The following is a 16,558-nucleotide window of genomic DNA, read 5'->3' as shown; positions in this document are numbered from 1 at the left end:
CCAAAATTTTCGTTTCCCAATATCTCGCTTAATTATTGACCAAAACTCATGAAATTTAACTCAGGAATTGACAATGGGGTCCTCTATCACATTTCAAAGGCTGAATCAGATCTGATCCAGAAGGCAGATTTTATTTTTAAAAATAAATGTAGGATTTGTATCACCGATTATGTGGGGAATTTTTGCGCTTGCCGGAGGTCTGCGCTCTCCGAGTGCTTTTCTAGTTAATTATATTTGTGTATTTGTTTTGGTTTAATATATTCCCTGCACTGGTAACATAGTAAAACCCTGTCAGTGTAACTGGGCAAAATGTATGGTGGAATGCATAGACCCACAAAGTCCCAGGCATAATTTTATTTGTGTACTTGGAAAGGAATAGTCATTCCCTAATTTGATTTAAAGTAAAAGAATGAGGATGTCTTTATCTCTCTCTCTTTTTTTTTTTTTTTTTCTATATTTTCTATTTTTTGATTGTCATGTTTAATTTAAAGGTATTACATTTGGAGGAGAGTGGAAAGAGATGGAAAAAAAAAACAAAACTCAGCCATTATGTACCAGCTGTATGTGGAATGTATTTTATAATGTTCGATAAAAAGATCATTTAAAAAAAATAAATAAGAAAATAAGAAAAAAAACAAAAACAAAGGGTTAATCTGTATTTCCCTGTGGAGGTCCAGTTTTGGCTCCTGACCCCTGGTTTTCATTTTCACATCAGAGTGACACCTCTTCTCTTTTCTCCGCTCTTTGCTCTGGACCAACTGCGTCGTTTCTGCCCGGTGACGCAAACACGTCATCCCTCAGTAGGCGGAAAAGCGGTAGTGTGTGTTTCTGAATCTGAGATAAAGCCAAACCGGGTGTTTTTATTAAGGAGGATCACCCACAGGACTCGGACGCACTCGGGGCTTTTGCGCGTCTTTGCGGCTGCGGACATGGCGTTTCCTGCGGGTCAGACAGACGTGCAGATGGACAGAGGCGCGCTGAGCGGACAGACAGTTTCCTCTGAAAACAACATTGACATCGACGAGAAAGAGTTGGAGAATATCACAAAGAAACACCGAGAAGACGAGGGCTCGACGCTGCCTCTGCACTCACCCTGGACGTTTTGGTTGGACAGGTAACCAACGCGCGTCCCCGACACTTTTACGCAGGGTTCTATCGGTGATGATGGGGAGGGGGGTGGATGTCTCCGAAGGCCACGGCTTTTCCGCAGGCCTCCAGGAGCTAAATGCAGCGGGGGAAGCCACTCTTTCCTCCTGACACCACGGAAAAGTTGAGTTTAGTTTCCCCTTGGCCCGGTTTTATCTGGCCCTTTTCCACCCAGGACGCACAGTGGACGTGTTTACCCACAGATCAAACATGCTATCCAAACACTGGGACCCAGCAGGGGTTGGACTGGAAAAGAAGGCAGCACTGGAGAGAAACTAGCTCAGTCACATAGAAGCTGCAGGCTTTAGTTTCAAAAGAAGCACAGGATGGAAACTAAGAAAGGCACTGGAAGGCCTGGAAATGGATGAGCAACAGGTTCAGAGAGGATTTAGGACACAGGTGCCAAACATGCGGCCCGGGGGCCAAAACCGGTCCTCCAAAGGGTCCAGTTTGGCCCGTGGGATGAATTTATGAAATGCAAAAAGTACATTAACAGTCAATGGTGTTAAAATCATTTTAGGTCAATTCAATATACAGGGTGGGGAAGCAAAATGTACAATATTTTGAGGCAGGGATTGAAAGACAGTGTATGACCACTTAGTTTATTGAAAGTCATGAGAATTTATTTGCCACAAGAAAACTGACATAATAGAAAATGTTTTTATTCTATGTGTCCTCCTTCTTTCTCAATAACTGCCTTCACACGCTTCCTGAAACGTGCGCAAGTGTTCCTCAAATATTCAGGTGACAACTTCTCCCATTCTTCTTTAATAGTATCTTCCAGACTTTCTCGTAATAGTTTTGCTCATAGTCATTCTCTTCTTTCCATTATAAACAGTCTTTATGGACACTCCAACTATTTTTGAAATCTCCTTTGGTGTGACGAGTGCATTCAGCAAATCACACACTCTTTGACGTTTGCTTTCCTGATTACTCATATGGGCAAAAGTTTCTGAAAAGGTATGGATAATAGTGTTAGGTATGATTATGACATCAGTATATGTTTGGTTTCAAAACAACTGACGTAGTGCCTGCTGAGAAAAAACAACTAAATGTTCATTGTAAATTTTGCTTCCCCACCCTGTAAAACCATACAAAATAATCAACAAAATGGAAAAAAAAGATCAAAAAATTGAAAATCTCAAAATTGAACAAAAACGAACAATATAAATCAACAAATTAAAACTAGAAAAGAACAAAATTATCCAAAAATTGACCATAAAATGAACAAAATCATCAACAAAATGAAAAAATAAAAACAAAAAAAGAACTAAATTATCCAAAAATTTAACAAAAAATTAACAAAGTAATCAACAAAATGGAAAAACAAAAAAAAACCAACAACAAAATTGTACAAAAATTTAACAAAAAAACATAAAATAATCAACAATACGAGTGCATTCAGCAAATCACACACTCTTTGACGTTTGCTTTCCTGATTACTCATATGGGCAAAAGTTTCTGAAAAGGTATGGATAATAGTGTTAGGTATGATTATGACATCAATATATGTTTGGTTTCAAAACAATTGATGTAGTGCCTGCTGAGAAAAAACAACTAAATGTTCATTGTAAATTTTGCTTCCCCACCCTGTAAAATGGGTCAGACCAGTAAAACAATATCAAAATAACCTATAAATACAGAAAACCACAAATGTCTCTCTTTGTTTTAGTGTAAAAAAAAGGTAAAATTACACAAAAATGTTTACATTTACAGACTAGCCTTTTACAAAAAAAAATTTCAATAACCTGAAATGTCTTTAGAGAACTATATGGAATTTTACCAATATTCTACCTGTTGCTACATGTTTTTGTGCATTTGTAGATCCACTGTGATCTGTAAGTTATGATGCACATGTATAAATGATAAACTAAAGTGTAATATTGCTAAAATTGCACTTATTTTTCTTAAGAATTTTCGGGTTCATATTTGTTCATGTTATGTTCAATACAGTTTGTAGATGTAAACATTTTCATGATGGAATTGGAACTTTTTTGACTCAAAAACATAGAGAAAACTTTGGTGTCCACATTATTTATCAGTTCTTATCCTATTATTTATATTATTTTACTGCTCCGGCCCACTTTATACCATATTAGTCTGTATGTGGCCCCTGAACTGAAATGAGTTTGACACCCCTGATTTAGGAGTTTAAAGAATGACCAGGATGGTGGAAAGCATGGGTGTAGAGTAGGAGCGTTAGAAAATACCAGTTCTGCAATATATCACGATATTTCATTTCACGATACTGTATCGATATTTTTAGGCATTTATTCCAATGCAGATATGGTAGAGGTTCATTTTTGTTTTTCTTTATTGTTTATATCTTATTTAACCCTTTCACGCATACTGGTCACTACAGTGGACAGTTATTCTCCAGCTGTTCTCTTCTATATTCATGAATTTTGTTGTTTTAGTTCCATATCAGCCAACACATTGGGCGCTCATGCATCATCCCATACACTGCAATTCATACATTTACTGTAACTTTGCTGTTCTAGATAAACCTGATCTGCACTAACATGTTTGAGTGAAAATCAGTTGCTTGTTGTTATTATTAGTAGACTGTAATTAACAGGGGTTTTTTGTTTGTGTTTTTGCATATTATCTCCATGAAGTATTAGAGTATGTTAAAATGTCAAACAACATCAAATTAGCTGCATTAAAAATGTTTTTAGTTCAGTTTTCACACAGTATATCAGTAAATATGTTTCTTTGCTTCAAAAATTAAATGCATGGTGTCCAGCTGAGTGGACATTTTTGCAACTTTATGAAAAATAGGTTCGTAAACATTTTTTCAATTGCATTATTTTTTAATACTTAGAGGAATAAAAACACTCAGGAGAAAAAATTTGGATTAAGGCTCTTATCATTCATGCATGAAAGGGTTAATATTATTTAACACTGTTTTATTAAATAATGGTTATTTGAAGCATCCTAAAAGCACTTTGTACTGTCTGAGAGGCAGATGTTAGTTCCTTTGTTGGGATTGCACAAAAATAATGTTCTGATGTTAGTTCGGAACTAATAGAATATGAACATTTGAACAGGATCTTAAACTGTAATGTCTGTAAAACAGAATTTAAGTTTTAACACAGGAACATTTTGTCATAAAATATTAGATCTAGGGATGCACCAATACCACTTTTTTCCAGACTGAGTACGAGTACAAGTACTTACATTTGAGTACTTGCAGATACCGAGTACCGATACGAGTACTTAATGATCACATTCCAGTTGTTAGTTCCTTTTGTAAATGTGCTTTACTGTCGTTGTCATTAGTCTGACTGGAACAAAGTGCTGCTACTGACATTTAATGTGTTGGAATGAGCGTTTCTCGATTAATCCACCAGGGGGCGCCGCTCTGAATTAACCATACTGGACAAATACCACAAAGAAGAGTAAAGTTTTTTGAGAAGAAGGAAGTCAGTAATAACAAACATGGAGACGACAGAGGTAACACTAATGTGATACTAATATTGCAGCGTTTTCACTGGTAAGGTTTAACAGCTTAGCTTCAGCAGGAAGAGAAAAGAGAAATGAGTGATCAGTTTCGTTTTCACTTCTGTTGGCGGCGGTCCGCACCGCTCCGTACTCCCGCTGGTATTCTCATTCTGTTTACGCATCCGCTAGCACCTGGTAAACGTATGGAATGTACGCAGAGGACGGACAGAATGCTGCGTCCGTATCTGTGTCTTTAACGTTACTTGCAGTCAGCGTTACTTTTATCACCGTCATTTATTTTGAAAAATCTCCACACTCTTCACACTCCACACACATTATTCCACCGCCGCGTACCTGCTGCACTGAACTGTGAATGTCACAAGGCCGTAAGTGGTATCGGTGCAGTTGTATCGGATGTCTTTTACAAGTACGAGTACACACACTGAGTATCGGAGCCAATGCCGATACTCGTATCGGTATCGGTGCATCCCTAGTTAGATCCTGTTGTGATCAAATAAAAATGTGTTTAGTATTTGTGTATATTTCTGGTGTAATTCAGTTCTGCCAGGAAATAATCATTTAAAAAAAAAGAAACAAACAAAATATTGCCTTTTTAACAGTATCATGATATATTGTGATATATTGTATCGTGATCCGAGTATTGTGATTTGTATCGTATCGCCAGATTCTTGCCAATACACAACCCTAGTGTAGAGCTGCTCTGTATGCAATATCGCAGTATTACCGTAATTACAATATTCTACATTGCGATAACGATAATATTGCCAAACAGCTGCATGTTTGGCATTTTTTTGGTGTAAATCATGTATTTTCTTACACTACAAACAAAAAGTTAAGGATATTTAATGTTTTGTTTGTCTTTTTTTTTAGTCATTTTTGCCTTTTGTAAATACAACTATGTCTGGTCAATAAAAAAATGTGTTTCAATTCACACACAAATAAGTAAAAAACGCTGTGTGTGCAAGAATCCTAACTGAAAAATAGAGGCCAAAAATTAAAAATATCCTTAACTTTTTGTTTGTAGTGTAGATTTAATTCACAGATCATACAGATGTTCATGAAAACTCAGAGTACATTCAAAGTGAAATATATCAAAACAGAGAAAACTGAAGAAAAAGTGACTTTTTCAGCAAAGATATTGCTAACTGAATGTTGAAAACAAGTGTGTTCCATCCACTGTCATTGATCCAACTCCATGGGTTTTACTGGTGAATCAATGCTGTAGAAGATGACGGTGTTTCCACGGTAACTACAGAGCCTCTGAACATCCAGATGCGTCATAATCTGATGAACATGAAAAGCTGTATGCAAACTTAACCTAACATAATTAAGACAAAAAACCCCATAATTAACAGTATATCTTTCTACAATTAGATAAACCTAAACCCAGAAAAGTAGACGTTAAAGCTGTGGATTTTTGTGATTCTATAACTGTAAAGGCTGATGATGCAACAGAGGGGCTCACTGTAGACTTTTTTAAGCGTCTATATGTAGTCTTTCAACCATTAAAAACATAACGTGCGTGCACTTGAAAACCCTCAGCCTGACTGATCAGTGCGTGGCAAAATTTTTGGACAGACAACCAACTGATGACAATAATAAATAATAAATAACATTAACAAAATAAGCTACAAGTTGAACAAAATTGAAGAAAAAAATAATTAAATAGGCAACACACTGAACTGATTGAGTGGATGGATACACTGGGTTTATATATGTATATTAAATAATAAATACAAATGTACAAAATGATAAATAAAATGACAAATTAAGTAAAGAAATGAGCTAAAATTATGTTTAAAAAAAAAAAAAAGAATAAAATAAGCAACAAAATGAAAAAAAACAGCCAAAGTGATCAATAGGATTAACAAAAATAAGTAATAGATCAACAAAATAATAAGTAACATGAACAAAATAAGATACAAGTAGAACAAAATTGAAGAAAAAATAATTAAATAAGCAACAAACTGAACAAAATATAAATACAATGGATAGAAATGAACAAAATGAATGAAAAAAGCACAAAATAAGGTTGAAGACACTTGTTTTATATTTGTGGAATCATCATCATCTTCGACAACATTGATTCACCAGTAAAACCCATGGAGTTGGATCAGTGACAGTGGATGGACACACTGGGTTTATATATGTATATTACATAATAAAATGAATAAAAAATGTACAAGATCAGAAATAACATGACAAAATAACCAAAGAAATGAACTAAAATAATGTAAAAAAAAAAAAAAAAAAAAAAATAGAATAAAATAAGCAACAAAATGAACAAAAACAGCCAAAGTGATCAATCAAGAAAAATGAGCAATAGATCAAGAAAATAATAAATAACATGAACAAAATAAGCTACAGGTTGAACAAAACTGAAGAAAAAAATAATTAAATAGGCAACAAACTGAACTGATTGAGTGGATGGACACACTGGGTTTATATATGTATATTAAACAATAAATACAAATGTACAAAATGATAAATAAAATGACAAATTAAGTAAAGAAATGAGCTAAAATAATGTAAAAAAAAAAAAAAAAAAAAGAATAAAATAAGCAACAAAATGAACAAAAACAGCCAAAGTGATCAATAGAATTAACAAAAATAAGTAATAGATCAACAAAATAATAAGTAACATGAACAAAATAAAATACAAGTAGAACAAAATTGAAGAAAAAATTATTAAATAAGCAACAAACTGAACAAAATATAAATACAATGGATAGAAATGAACAAAATGAATGAAAAAAAGAACAAAATAAGGTTGAAGACACTTGTTTTATATTCGTCAAAACATCATCTTCGACAACATTGATTCACCAGTAAAACCCATGGAGTTGGATCAGTGACAGTGGATGGACACATTGTTTTTATGTTCAGTTGATATCTTTGCTGAAAAAGTCACTTTTTCCTGTTTTCTGAGTTTCTAATATAATAACCCTCAACTTTAACCGGAGCTTTTATGAACATCTATATAATCAGTAAATTTAATACAGGAAAATACATAGTGTTCACTGAAAAAAATGCAAAATACAGTGGATAATATTAAAATAAATGGTGATAAATCACTTAAGAATGCTTAAATAGAGGAACTGCCACAGAAGTAGAACTGGGTCACTGAACATAAACTTCATAAGCATAGTTTAGATGAATTAGCTTCATTTTTCTTCAGACTGCCTTAGAAGGAGCTCCACGTCTGCCGGCACTCGCCACAACAGGCCCCGACAAACTCCTGTGGGGTTTTTTTCATGAGCTGAAGCAGTTTCGTCTCGTTCTTCCAGGTCGTTACCAGGAACGACGGCGGCAGAATGTGAATCCAATCTGAAGAAGATCTACACGGTGCAGACTGTTCAGGTGAGTCACAGCAGATCCAGACTGCTGAGGAGATCACACAGTTCTAACCATGAACTGTGGACATGTAGGTGGAGAGGCAAAACCTGAACAAGGCTTTTTTTTTTTTTTTTTTTTTTTTTTGCGAAATTTTGATTTTTTTTTTTTTAAGAAATTCTGAAATAGTGAAAATGTGTCTTCACTTATAATAGATCATATTTTGATGGTTTATCACATGGAAATGATTACACATATCAGTATAGTTACTGTTAAGCATTGATACAAAGTCATATATGGACTTTCATTTGTGTCCATGACCTTTGACCTTTGACCACCAATGTCTAGATTTCAGCAATCTTCTTCACTGAAACTACTGGTCTGATTCATCTCAAATTTTATAAGTAGCTTCCTTGAGACAGTAGTCGCTTTTCCATTCCGCAAATATAACTTGCACATAGAAATTTACCTAATGGAAAAACAAAAATTTGTTGTAATTGGTGGAACTTAGGGCTGCACGATATTGGTAAAACTTGCGATATGGGTGTACAATAACGATAATATTGCGATATTTCTCATTTACCTTGAGAAATATTGATTTCATCCTCTAAGCTTTTTCACTGACCCTCAAATTGCGTGAATATAATTTGTGCATAAAAATTAGCTTAATGTTAAAATGACAATTTCACCAAAACTCTCATTTTCCGATTAAAATTTTTTATGCTGGCAAGAGGTGGTTTTTCAGGTGAAGCGCAATTAGTATATCACACAAAACTGCAATAGAAAGATCTTTTTTTGCAACTAAAGTTAGATAAATAAAAAAAAAAGAACATGTTGATGGATGTTACAAGCAAAGAAGAGTTTTAAAAGAAACATGGTGCAGTATGTGTGGACACACCAGGAAACTGAATATTTTTTAAATTTAGTACGAGATAAAGGGGTAATATATAATAATAATAATGATGAATATATCTGTAAATTAACGTGATATTTACATCTGTTGCCATGTTTATGGAATGACTTCTCGTGTCATCTCACGATAATAAACAAATCGTCTCATTTGTAATTTAATGGAGAAACCGACCTTACCTACTTTCGTCAACATTTAGTAAATATCGGTAAAGTTTTGCGCAGATGTCCAATGGAAAAGCCACTACTGTCTACAAAGTTTGTTCACAGTTTTGAGAAATTTAGATTTTTGAATTTTTGACTAATTTTTTTAATATTGAAAAAGTGCCTTTACTTATAATCGTCTATATTTTAATGGTTTATAACATGTAAATGTTACAGATATCAGTATAGTTCCTACTGATCACTGATAGAGGTCATATTTGGACTTTGATTGAATTAGTTGAGTTCTCCTCCGGTGAAAGTACCACCCACTTCTATTGTTAGGTTGATCTCCTGCTTTCAGACCACAGGACTCTGACATAGAACAGAACTGGACAACCTCCCAAATTCAACTTGGTATTGTTCGTTGATAGAACATGACGCTGACATACAGGAACATTGGTTCTATTTTTCAGCTTTAAGACAGAGGAACAAACTCAAACATGTTGTGACTTTCCTTGTACGCTGGTGTTTCTTTTTCTTGTGCAGATGTTCTGGAGCGTATATAACAACATCCCTCCGGTGACGGCCCTGCCTTTGAGGTGTAGCTATCACTTAATGAGGGGAGAACGGAGGCCGCTCTGGTAAACCTGGGGTCACTTTACTTTTACAGCATCTGGAATGTCTGAATGTCTTTATCATGATAATAGTTTTACCTACATTCTGAAATATTTCACTCTTTTATCATGTTGGGACCATAAAGATTAGATTAAAACCAGTTTAAATAAGAAGTAATGATCTGACATTATCATTATGTTTATCAGTGTCTCTATAGAACTGATATTGTACCTGTTAGCCCATGGTACTTCAGTGCAATTTATGTTTGTTTATGTTTATGCATTTGGCAGATGCTTTTTTCCAAAGCGACTTACAGGGGAAAACCAATCAAATCATTCAAACAATCAAATTTAAGATAATTTAGATAAATAATCATTAAAATATCAACATAATCAATTAATATTCAAGTGTGTTTCTGTTGTTTGTTTGTTTGTTTTTTTCTGTTTTTCATTGTGACAGCTTGTTAACCCTTTAAGTGCCGGAGTTGTTTTTTTTTTTTGTTTGTATGATTGTTTTTGGCAGAACAGCACAGCCAACAACTTGGAGGGGGTGGGGCCTGAAGTGGCTCATTTGCATTTAAAGGGCTAGCGCTCAAAACCTCCTTTCTGGTGTCATTACTCAGAAATAGGGTTGAAGATGGACCTGTGGAGTTGAATTAATGAAGAATTCAGACCCAAGCATTTACAGCATTTACAATTTATGTAGCCCACAGGGAAATGTTTAAAATGCATAATTCTATTTAAAAAAGCAAAATATCACTCCTTTAAAGAACGATTTACCAAACAATTTTTATGTCACTACTTATGAAATATAGACACATCTTTTCCCAAAAGTCTGCTCTCCCCAGCATAATCTTATTTCATATGTCAGCCAATATATTGGATATCGGCTTTTTTTAGCCGGCATTGGCACCAGAAATCTCCTATTGGTTGGGTTCTAGTCTGTTTCAGTCAGTTATGTTGCTTGTTGGTGCTTAAAGGAGTTATATTTTTGCTTTTTTAAATGGAATTATGTATTTTCAAACATTTCCCTATGGTCTACATAAACTGTAAATGCTCTGCTTGGGTCTGAATTCTTCATTAATTCAACTCCACAGGTCCATCTTCAACCCTATTTCTGAGTAATGACACCAGAAAGGAGGTTTCAAGCGCTAGCCCTTTAAATGCACATGAGCCACTTCAGGCCCCGCCCCCTCCAGGTTATTACCTCCGCCAAGGAGGTTATGTTTTTGCCAGGGTTTGTTTGTTTGTTTGTCTGTCTGTTTGTCTGTCCATTAGTGTGCAACATAACTCAAAAAGTTATGGACAGATTTGGATGAAATTTTCAGGGTTTGTTGGAAATGGGATAAGGAAGAAATGATTAAATTTTGGTGGTGATCGGGGGTGGGGGGGCCCACGGGGGGGCCCATTTCCAACAAACCCTGAAAATTTCATCAAAATCTGTCCATAACTTTTTGAGTTATGTTGCACACTAACGGACAGACAAACAAACAAACAAACCCTGGCAAAAACATAACCTCCTTGGCGTGGGGGGGGGCCCACAGGGGGGGCCACTGATCAGCCTTGGCGGAGGTCTGCGATCTCCGAGTGCTTCTAGTTGATTGTGCTTTCTGTCCCGTTCAACCAACAACTGAACATTTTAGGTAATCAGCTCAAAGTTTGGACATATTTTCAGTTTTTACTACAACCGCTGCTGCTGAGAAACAATTATGTCGTACTCAGAGAAATGTTTGTCGGAAGTCTTGACCTTATACAGACCTGATCAAAATCTTAAGACCAGTTGAAAAATAGCTAGAATTTACCTTTTGCACATTTGGATCTTAATGAGGTTTTAAGTAGAGCTACAATATACAAAAGCAAGAAGGGGGAGTGAGACAAAAAGCACTTTGAAAAAATAATTTATTGAAAACAACAAGTAAACTGAAATAGGCTGTTTATCAGCTGATCAAAAGTTTAAGACCATCGCTCAAAATATTACAAAAAACTCTCCAAACCAGAACAAAAAATTTTCTCAGTAGGACTCAGTAATGAGTAGCTCCACCGTTCTTGTTAATCACTTCAAAAATTCAAAAATGTGCAAATGTCGTGACGTGACTAGTTATAAAACGTAACAAATTAAGCAGGAATTAAAACAGGTTGTAGAAATCCACTTGATTTTTGCCAAAATAAATAGTAAGATAGCTTTGCAGCACCTGGAGGGTTCAAATTCAAACTTTATGAACTATTCGGGTCCAAATACACAAATAAATGAACCAAAGACTAATAATAAAAGTGGGTTTAGCTAAATATAACCCCTTTAAAGTGAATTTAATGTTTGTGTTTTTTTTCAAGTATTATCACACTGTGCATTAATTATTTAATTTATCAAACAACAAAAATGACATCCTGCACATTTCACTAAATATGACCTCATGTTTTGGATTTTGAGGTAAAATCACATCTCTTCATCCTTTTGTTTCAACAGGGAAGAAGAAAGCAACGCAAAAGGAGGAGTATGGAAGATGAAAATACCCAAAGAAAGCACAGTATGTGTTCACTAACTTCACTCAGTTTCATCGTATAAAAAAAAACGTCGCAGAATGACTCACCGGCTTCATGTCTTTTCTGTTTCAGGCGACAGTTTGGAAAGAGTTGTTACTTGCTACTATCGGAGAGCAGTTTGCAGATTACTGTGCCTCAGGTCAGTTATTAGTCATTATTTTTACCTCTGTTAATTTTCCTCTTCTATAAATCACGTCTGTCGCGGAGATTTTTATTTCCCCTCCGTTTGTGTTTTCTTCTCCAGACGATGAGGTCGTCGGCGTCAGTGTTAGCGTTCGAGATCGGGAAGATGTCGTACAAGTCTGGAATAAAGACGCGTCTCTGGCTAACGAAGCCAATATCTTGGGGAAAGTCTATGAGCTCCTTCCTTACATAACTTTTAAAGCTGTTTTTTATAAGTGTAAGTATAATTGTCCTTATTTTCCTGCATTTCCTCTTGGATTTATGTCATTTATTGCTTTTATTAGAGACGTTTTGAAGCGATGAACGTACAAACATATAACCTCCTCAGAAACGAATAAAAGAAAAGTGAATAAAACCTAAAATAGGAGAATAAAGGAGATGATAGTTTTTAATAATACAGGTTTATGTGCTCATATTTCCAATAATGATTTGTTTCATTAGCAGTAACATTGAAATTAGCAGCAATAGAGTCTACAGAGTAGAATATACTGCATTTACGTAGGGGATTAATCTTTGAGGTTTTTTTGATTAATTTGTTCGTTTTTGTTTAATTTTTGGATAATTTTATTCTTTTTTTTGTTTATTTTTTTCATTTTGTTGATTATTTGTTTTTTGTTCAAGTTTGGGATAATTTTGTTCTTTTTTGTTTATTTTTTTTAACTTGTTGATTATTTTATTTTTTTGTTCAATTTTTGGATAATTTTTTTTTCCTTTTTTGATGATTTTGTTATTTTTGTTTTTTGTGGGGGGGTTCATTGTTGATTATTTTGTTTGTTTTTTTTTGTTAAATTTTTGGATAATTTTGTTGTTTTTTTCATTTTGTTGGTTGCTTTGTTTGTTTTTTGTTAAATTTTTGGATAATTTTGTTGTTTTTTGTTTTTATTTTTTCATTTTGTTGATTCTTTTGTTTTTTGGTCAATTTTTGGATAATTTTGTTCTTTTTTAGTTTGAATTTGTTGATTTATATTGTTCGTTTTTGTTCAATGTTTAGATAATTTTGTTCTTTTTTTTCTTTTGTTGATATTTTGTGGGGGTTTTTTGTTACATTTTTGGATCTTTTTTTCATTTTGTTGATTATTTTGTATAGTTTTATGTTAAATGTTTTGGATAATTTTGTTCTTTTTTGTTTTTTTTAATTTGTTGATTATTTTGTTTTTGTTTTTTGTTCAATTTTTAGATAATTTTGTTCTTTTTTTGTTTTTTGGGTTTTTTTTTTTGAATAATTTTGTTGTTTTTGTTTTTTTTTGTGGGGGGTTCATTGTTGATTATTTTGTTTGTTTTTTGTTAAATTTTTGGATAATTTTGTTGTTTTTTTCTTTGTTTTTTCAATTTGTTTATTACTTTGTTAGTTTTTTGTTAAATTTTTGGATAATTTTGTTGTTTTTTTGTTTTTTCATTTTGTTGATTACTTTGTTTTTTGTTAAATTTTTGGATAATTTAGTTGTTTTTTTTTGTTTTTTTTTTTCCTTTTGTTGATTATTTTGTTTGTTTTTTGGTCAATTTTTTGATAATTTTGTTCTTTTTTAGTTTTAATTTGTTGATTTATATTGTTCATTTTTGTTCAATTTTTAGATAATTTTGTTCTTTTTTTCATTTGTTGATATTTTGTTTGTTTTTTGTTCAAACTGTGGATTTTTTTTTTCATTTTGTTGATTATTTTGTATGGTTTTATGTTAAATTTTTTTGATAATTTTGTTCTTTTTTTCATTTTGTTGATTATTTTGTTTCTTTTAATTTTCTGATCATTTAATTTTAGTTTTTTTGTTCTCTTATTTGAATATTTAGTTAATTTTGTTGATTATTGAGTTGATGTAGTTTGTTATTCTTCTTTGTCTTTTCATTTTGCTTCCGTTTTTGCTCGTGGTATGAATGCTGTTCTCCAGGTCTAAATGTCGCCCTGTGTGTTAAGTGAAGCCTCTGTTCTCACCGTATAAATCACTCTGACATTTTCAGCTCACATGGAACATCATGCCTTTGAGGGAGGACGCTCAAGACATTAGATGGTGCTGCACTTTTTATTTTCTAAACCTGAACTCTGCCCCTGCCTGGACGGAGAAGGCGCCGTCCGCAACCTTTAGTCAAGGATGTTACTTTGCGTTGAACAAGGAAACGTCCTGAGTATATTTTTATAACTTCAGATAACTCGATGCCTTGGTTCATTTCTGGTGTGAGTCTGTGTTGACTTCCTCTTATACTGAACTGCACTGTCCCAGTCCGGTCCGGTCCGGTCCGGTTCTCCACCCGGACCTCCTGGTATAGAGGTAGCAGCTGTCCACTTTGTTTGAACTCTTCCCATACGTCGGCTTATTCGGTGCCAAAGCACTTTTCTGCCATTTTATTTTATTTTTTTATCCGAGTGTTGAAAGTGTTTGATTCATTCCGGGGTTTTTGCCTCCTCGTATGTGTTCTCGTTCGTTTCCAGTCGTTGTACAGAACTGTGTTAAAGCCTTGTTCCACCTTTAATTCTGTTGAAATTATCACTCATTTATTTCTAGTTGGTTTAAAAAATTAAATTCAGGCTAAATATGACATATTTCCTGCAAAAGGTCCTTTAATCAGTGTTGAATAATGATCTAATGCAAAAAAAAAAAAATCCCATAATTCTGACTGTTCAGGAGAACGTCATCTCAGTAATAAACCAAATATTTACAGGTTTTTTTGCACAGATTATGCAGTTTGAAAATAATGACAGGAAATATGTGCACAGCCTTTAAAAAAACACAAAAAACAGAATTAAATGTGTTGTAAAGGTAAAAGGTACTATTTAGTGTGACCTCTGACCCCATGGTAAGAAACAGTACAAACTATTAGAAGCATCTGACATGTTGAATCAAAACGGATTATTTTTGTTCAGTTTGTTGATTATTTTGTTCATTTTACTGTTTTGGTTTTTTTTTATTTTTTATTTTTTATTTTTTTGCCCTTTTTTCCTTTTTTGTTTATTTTTTCTTTTTGTTAATTATTTTGGTCATTTTTGTTAAATTTTCAGGTAATTTTGCTGTTTATTTTTTCTTTTTTGTTAATTTTGTTTTGTTTCTTTTGTTCATTTTATCGATTAATTTGTTGTGTTTTTTTAGAAATGTGTTGGTTGTTCTTTTTTCACTTTGCTGATTATTTTGTTTGTTTCCAATTTTCTGATAATTTTTTTTTTTTGTTTATTTGTACTTTTTGTTATTTTGGTCGTTTTTGTTCCATTTTCAGATAATTTTTTGTTTTTTGGGGTTTTTTTTGTTTTCGGTAAATTTTTTAAAATCTTGTTATTTGTTCGTTTTATTGATTAATTTGGTCATTAAAAAAATTTAGTTCATTGTTGTCGTTTTTTTCATTTTGGTGATTATTTTGTTCATTTACAGTTTTCTGATATATATATTTTTTTGTTTATTTGTTCTTTTTGTTGATTATTTTGGTCATTTTTACCTATTTTATTCTTTTTTTTTTTTTTTTTTCTTTTCATTTTTGCTTCATTTTCCTTGTTTGTTCACTTTGTTCCTGTTATAAATCACCAGTAAATTAATCCCATAAATCTCATATTCTCTGAATTAAACAGTTAAAGTCATTTTAAATACAAAGTGGGGGTCACACTAAATAGGACCACCTTGGTTTATAGAAGTTGTTTTTACCCTGAAACTGTAGTTTTTCCCGCTGTTCATACTTCACATATATCAGATTGGATCTAAATACACAGACAAATGCATATGTGTGGACATTAGAACTGTAATAAACCAACAAACAGAATGTTAATGTTAGATTTTTTTACACAGGACTGTAGATCCACCTTAAATCAGGGTAACACTTGGAAGTTTTGCACATGACGCCCCATTCCGATCCCAGTTTCCCCTCTGTCGTACTAAAAGCCATCACGGGGAATGGAAACATATCTGAGCTCCAACAGTATCTGCGACCCAGAGGAACAACTGAGGTTCGGTTTTCCTCCTTCAGCTTCAGTTAAAGTTCAGGACCCGGTGTGAAAGGTGCCTCCACGTCACACATTTCTTTCGACGTACGTGTTGGAAGTCGACTTTTGTCTCTTCAAACACAAACTGCTCTGAAGACGAACTGCACATTGTCGTGCTCTTTGTACTCGTATCCGATAAATCTAGTTTGTTTTGAGCCGCGTCCTTTGTTTTTTTAACCGTAACACTGAGCGTTCAGCCGTATTTGTTTTAAAAAGCCGTAACATCAGGTCACGCTTTGTCCAATATTTAGTCTGTACCGGCCATTCC

At 33.7% G+C, this 16,558-nt stretch overlaps 1 protein-coding gene across 1 annotated transcript; it reads left to right on the top strand.

Moving 5' to 3' along the window:
• The first annotated feature begins 742 nt into the window (after positions 1–742).
• On the top strand, positions 743–15,046 carry LOC115420224 (eukaryotic translation initiation factor 4E type 3). The gene is made up of 7 exons (XM_030135494.1): positions 743–1,114; positions 7,899–7,971; positions 9,544–9,638; positions 12,076–12,136; positions 12,225–12,291; positions 12,397–12,552; positions 14,289–15,046. Exons 1-7 carry the CDS (start codon positions 930–932, stop codon positions 14,333–14,335), a joined length of 684 nt encoding a protein of 227 aa, XP_029991354.1. The 5' UTR covers positions 743–929; the 3' UTR covers positions 14,336–15,046.
• Positions 15,047–16,558: the final 1,512 nt, after the last annotated feature.

Source organism: Sphaeramia orbicularis, chromosome 5 (genome assembly GCF_902148855.1).
Source record: "Sphaeramia orbicularis chromosome 5, fSphaOr1.1, whole genome shotgun sequence".
Taxonomy (NCBI): Eukaryota; Metazoa; Chordata; class Actinopteri; order Kurtiformes; family Apogonidae; genus Sphaeramia; species Sphaeramia orbicularis.
The sequence above is the reverse complement of the archived record's forward strand: the minus strand, read 5'-3'. Positions and strand labels throughout refer to the sequence as shown.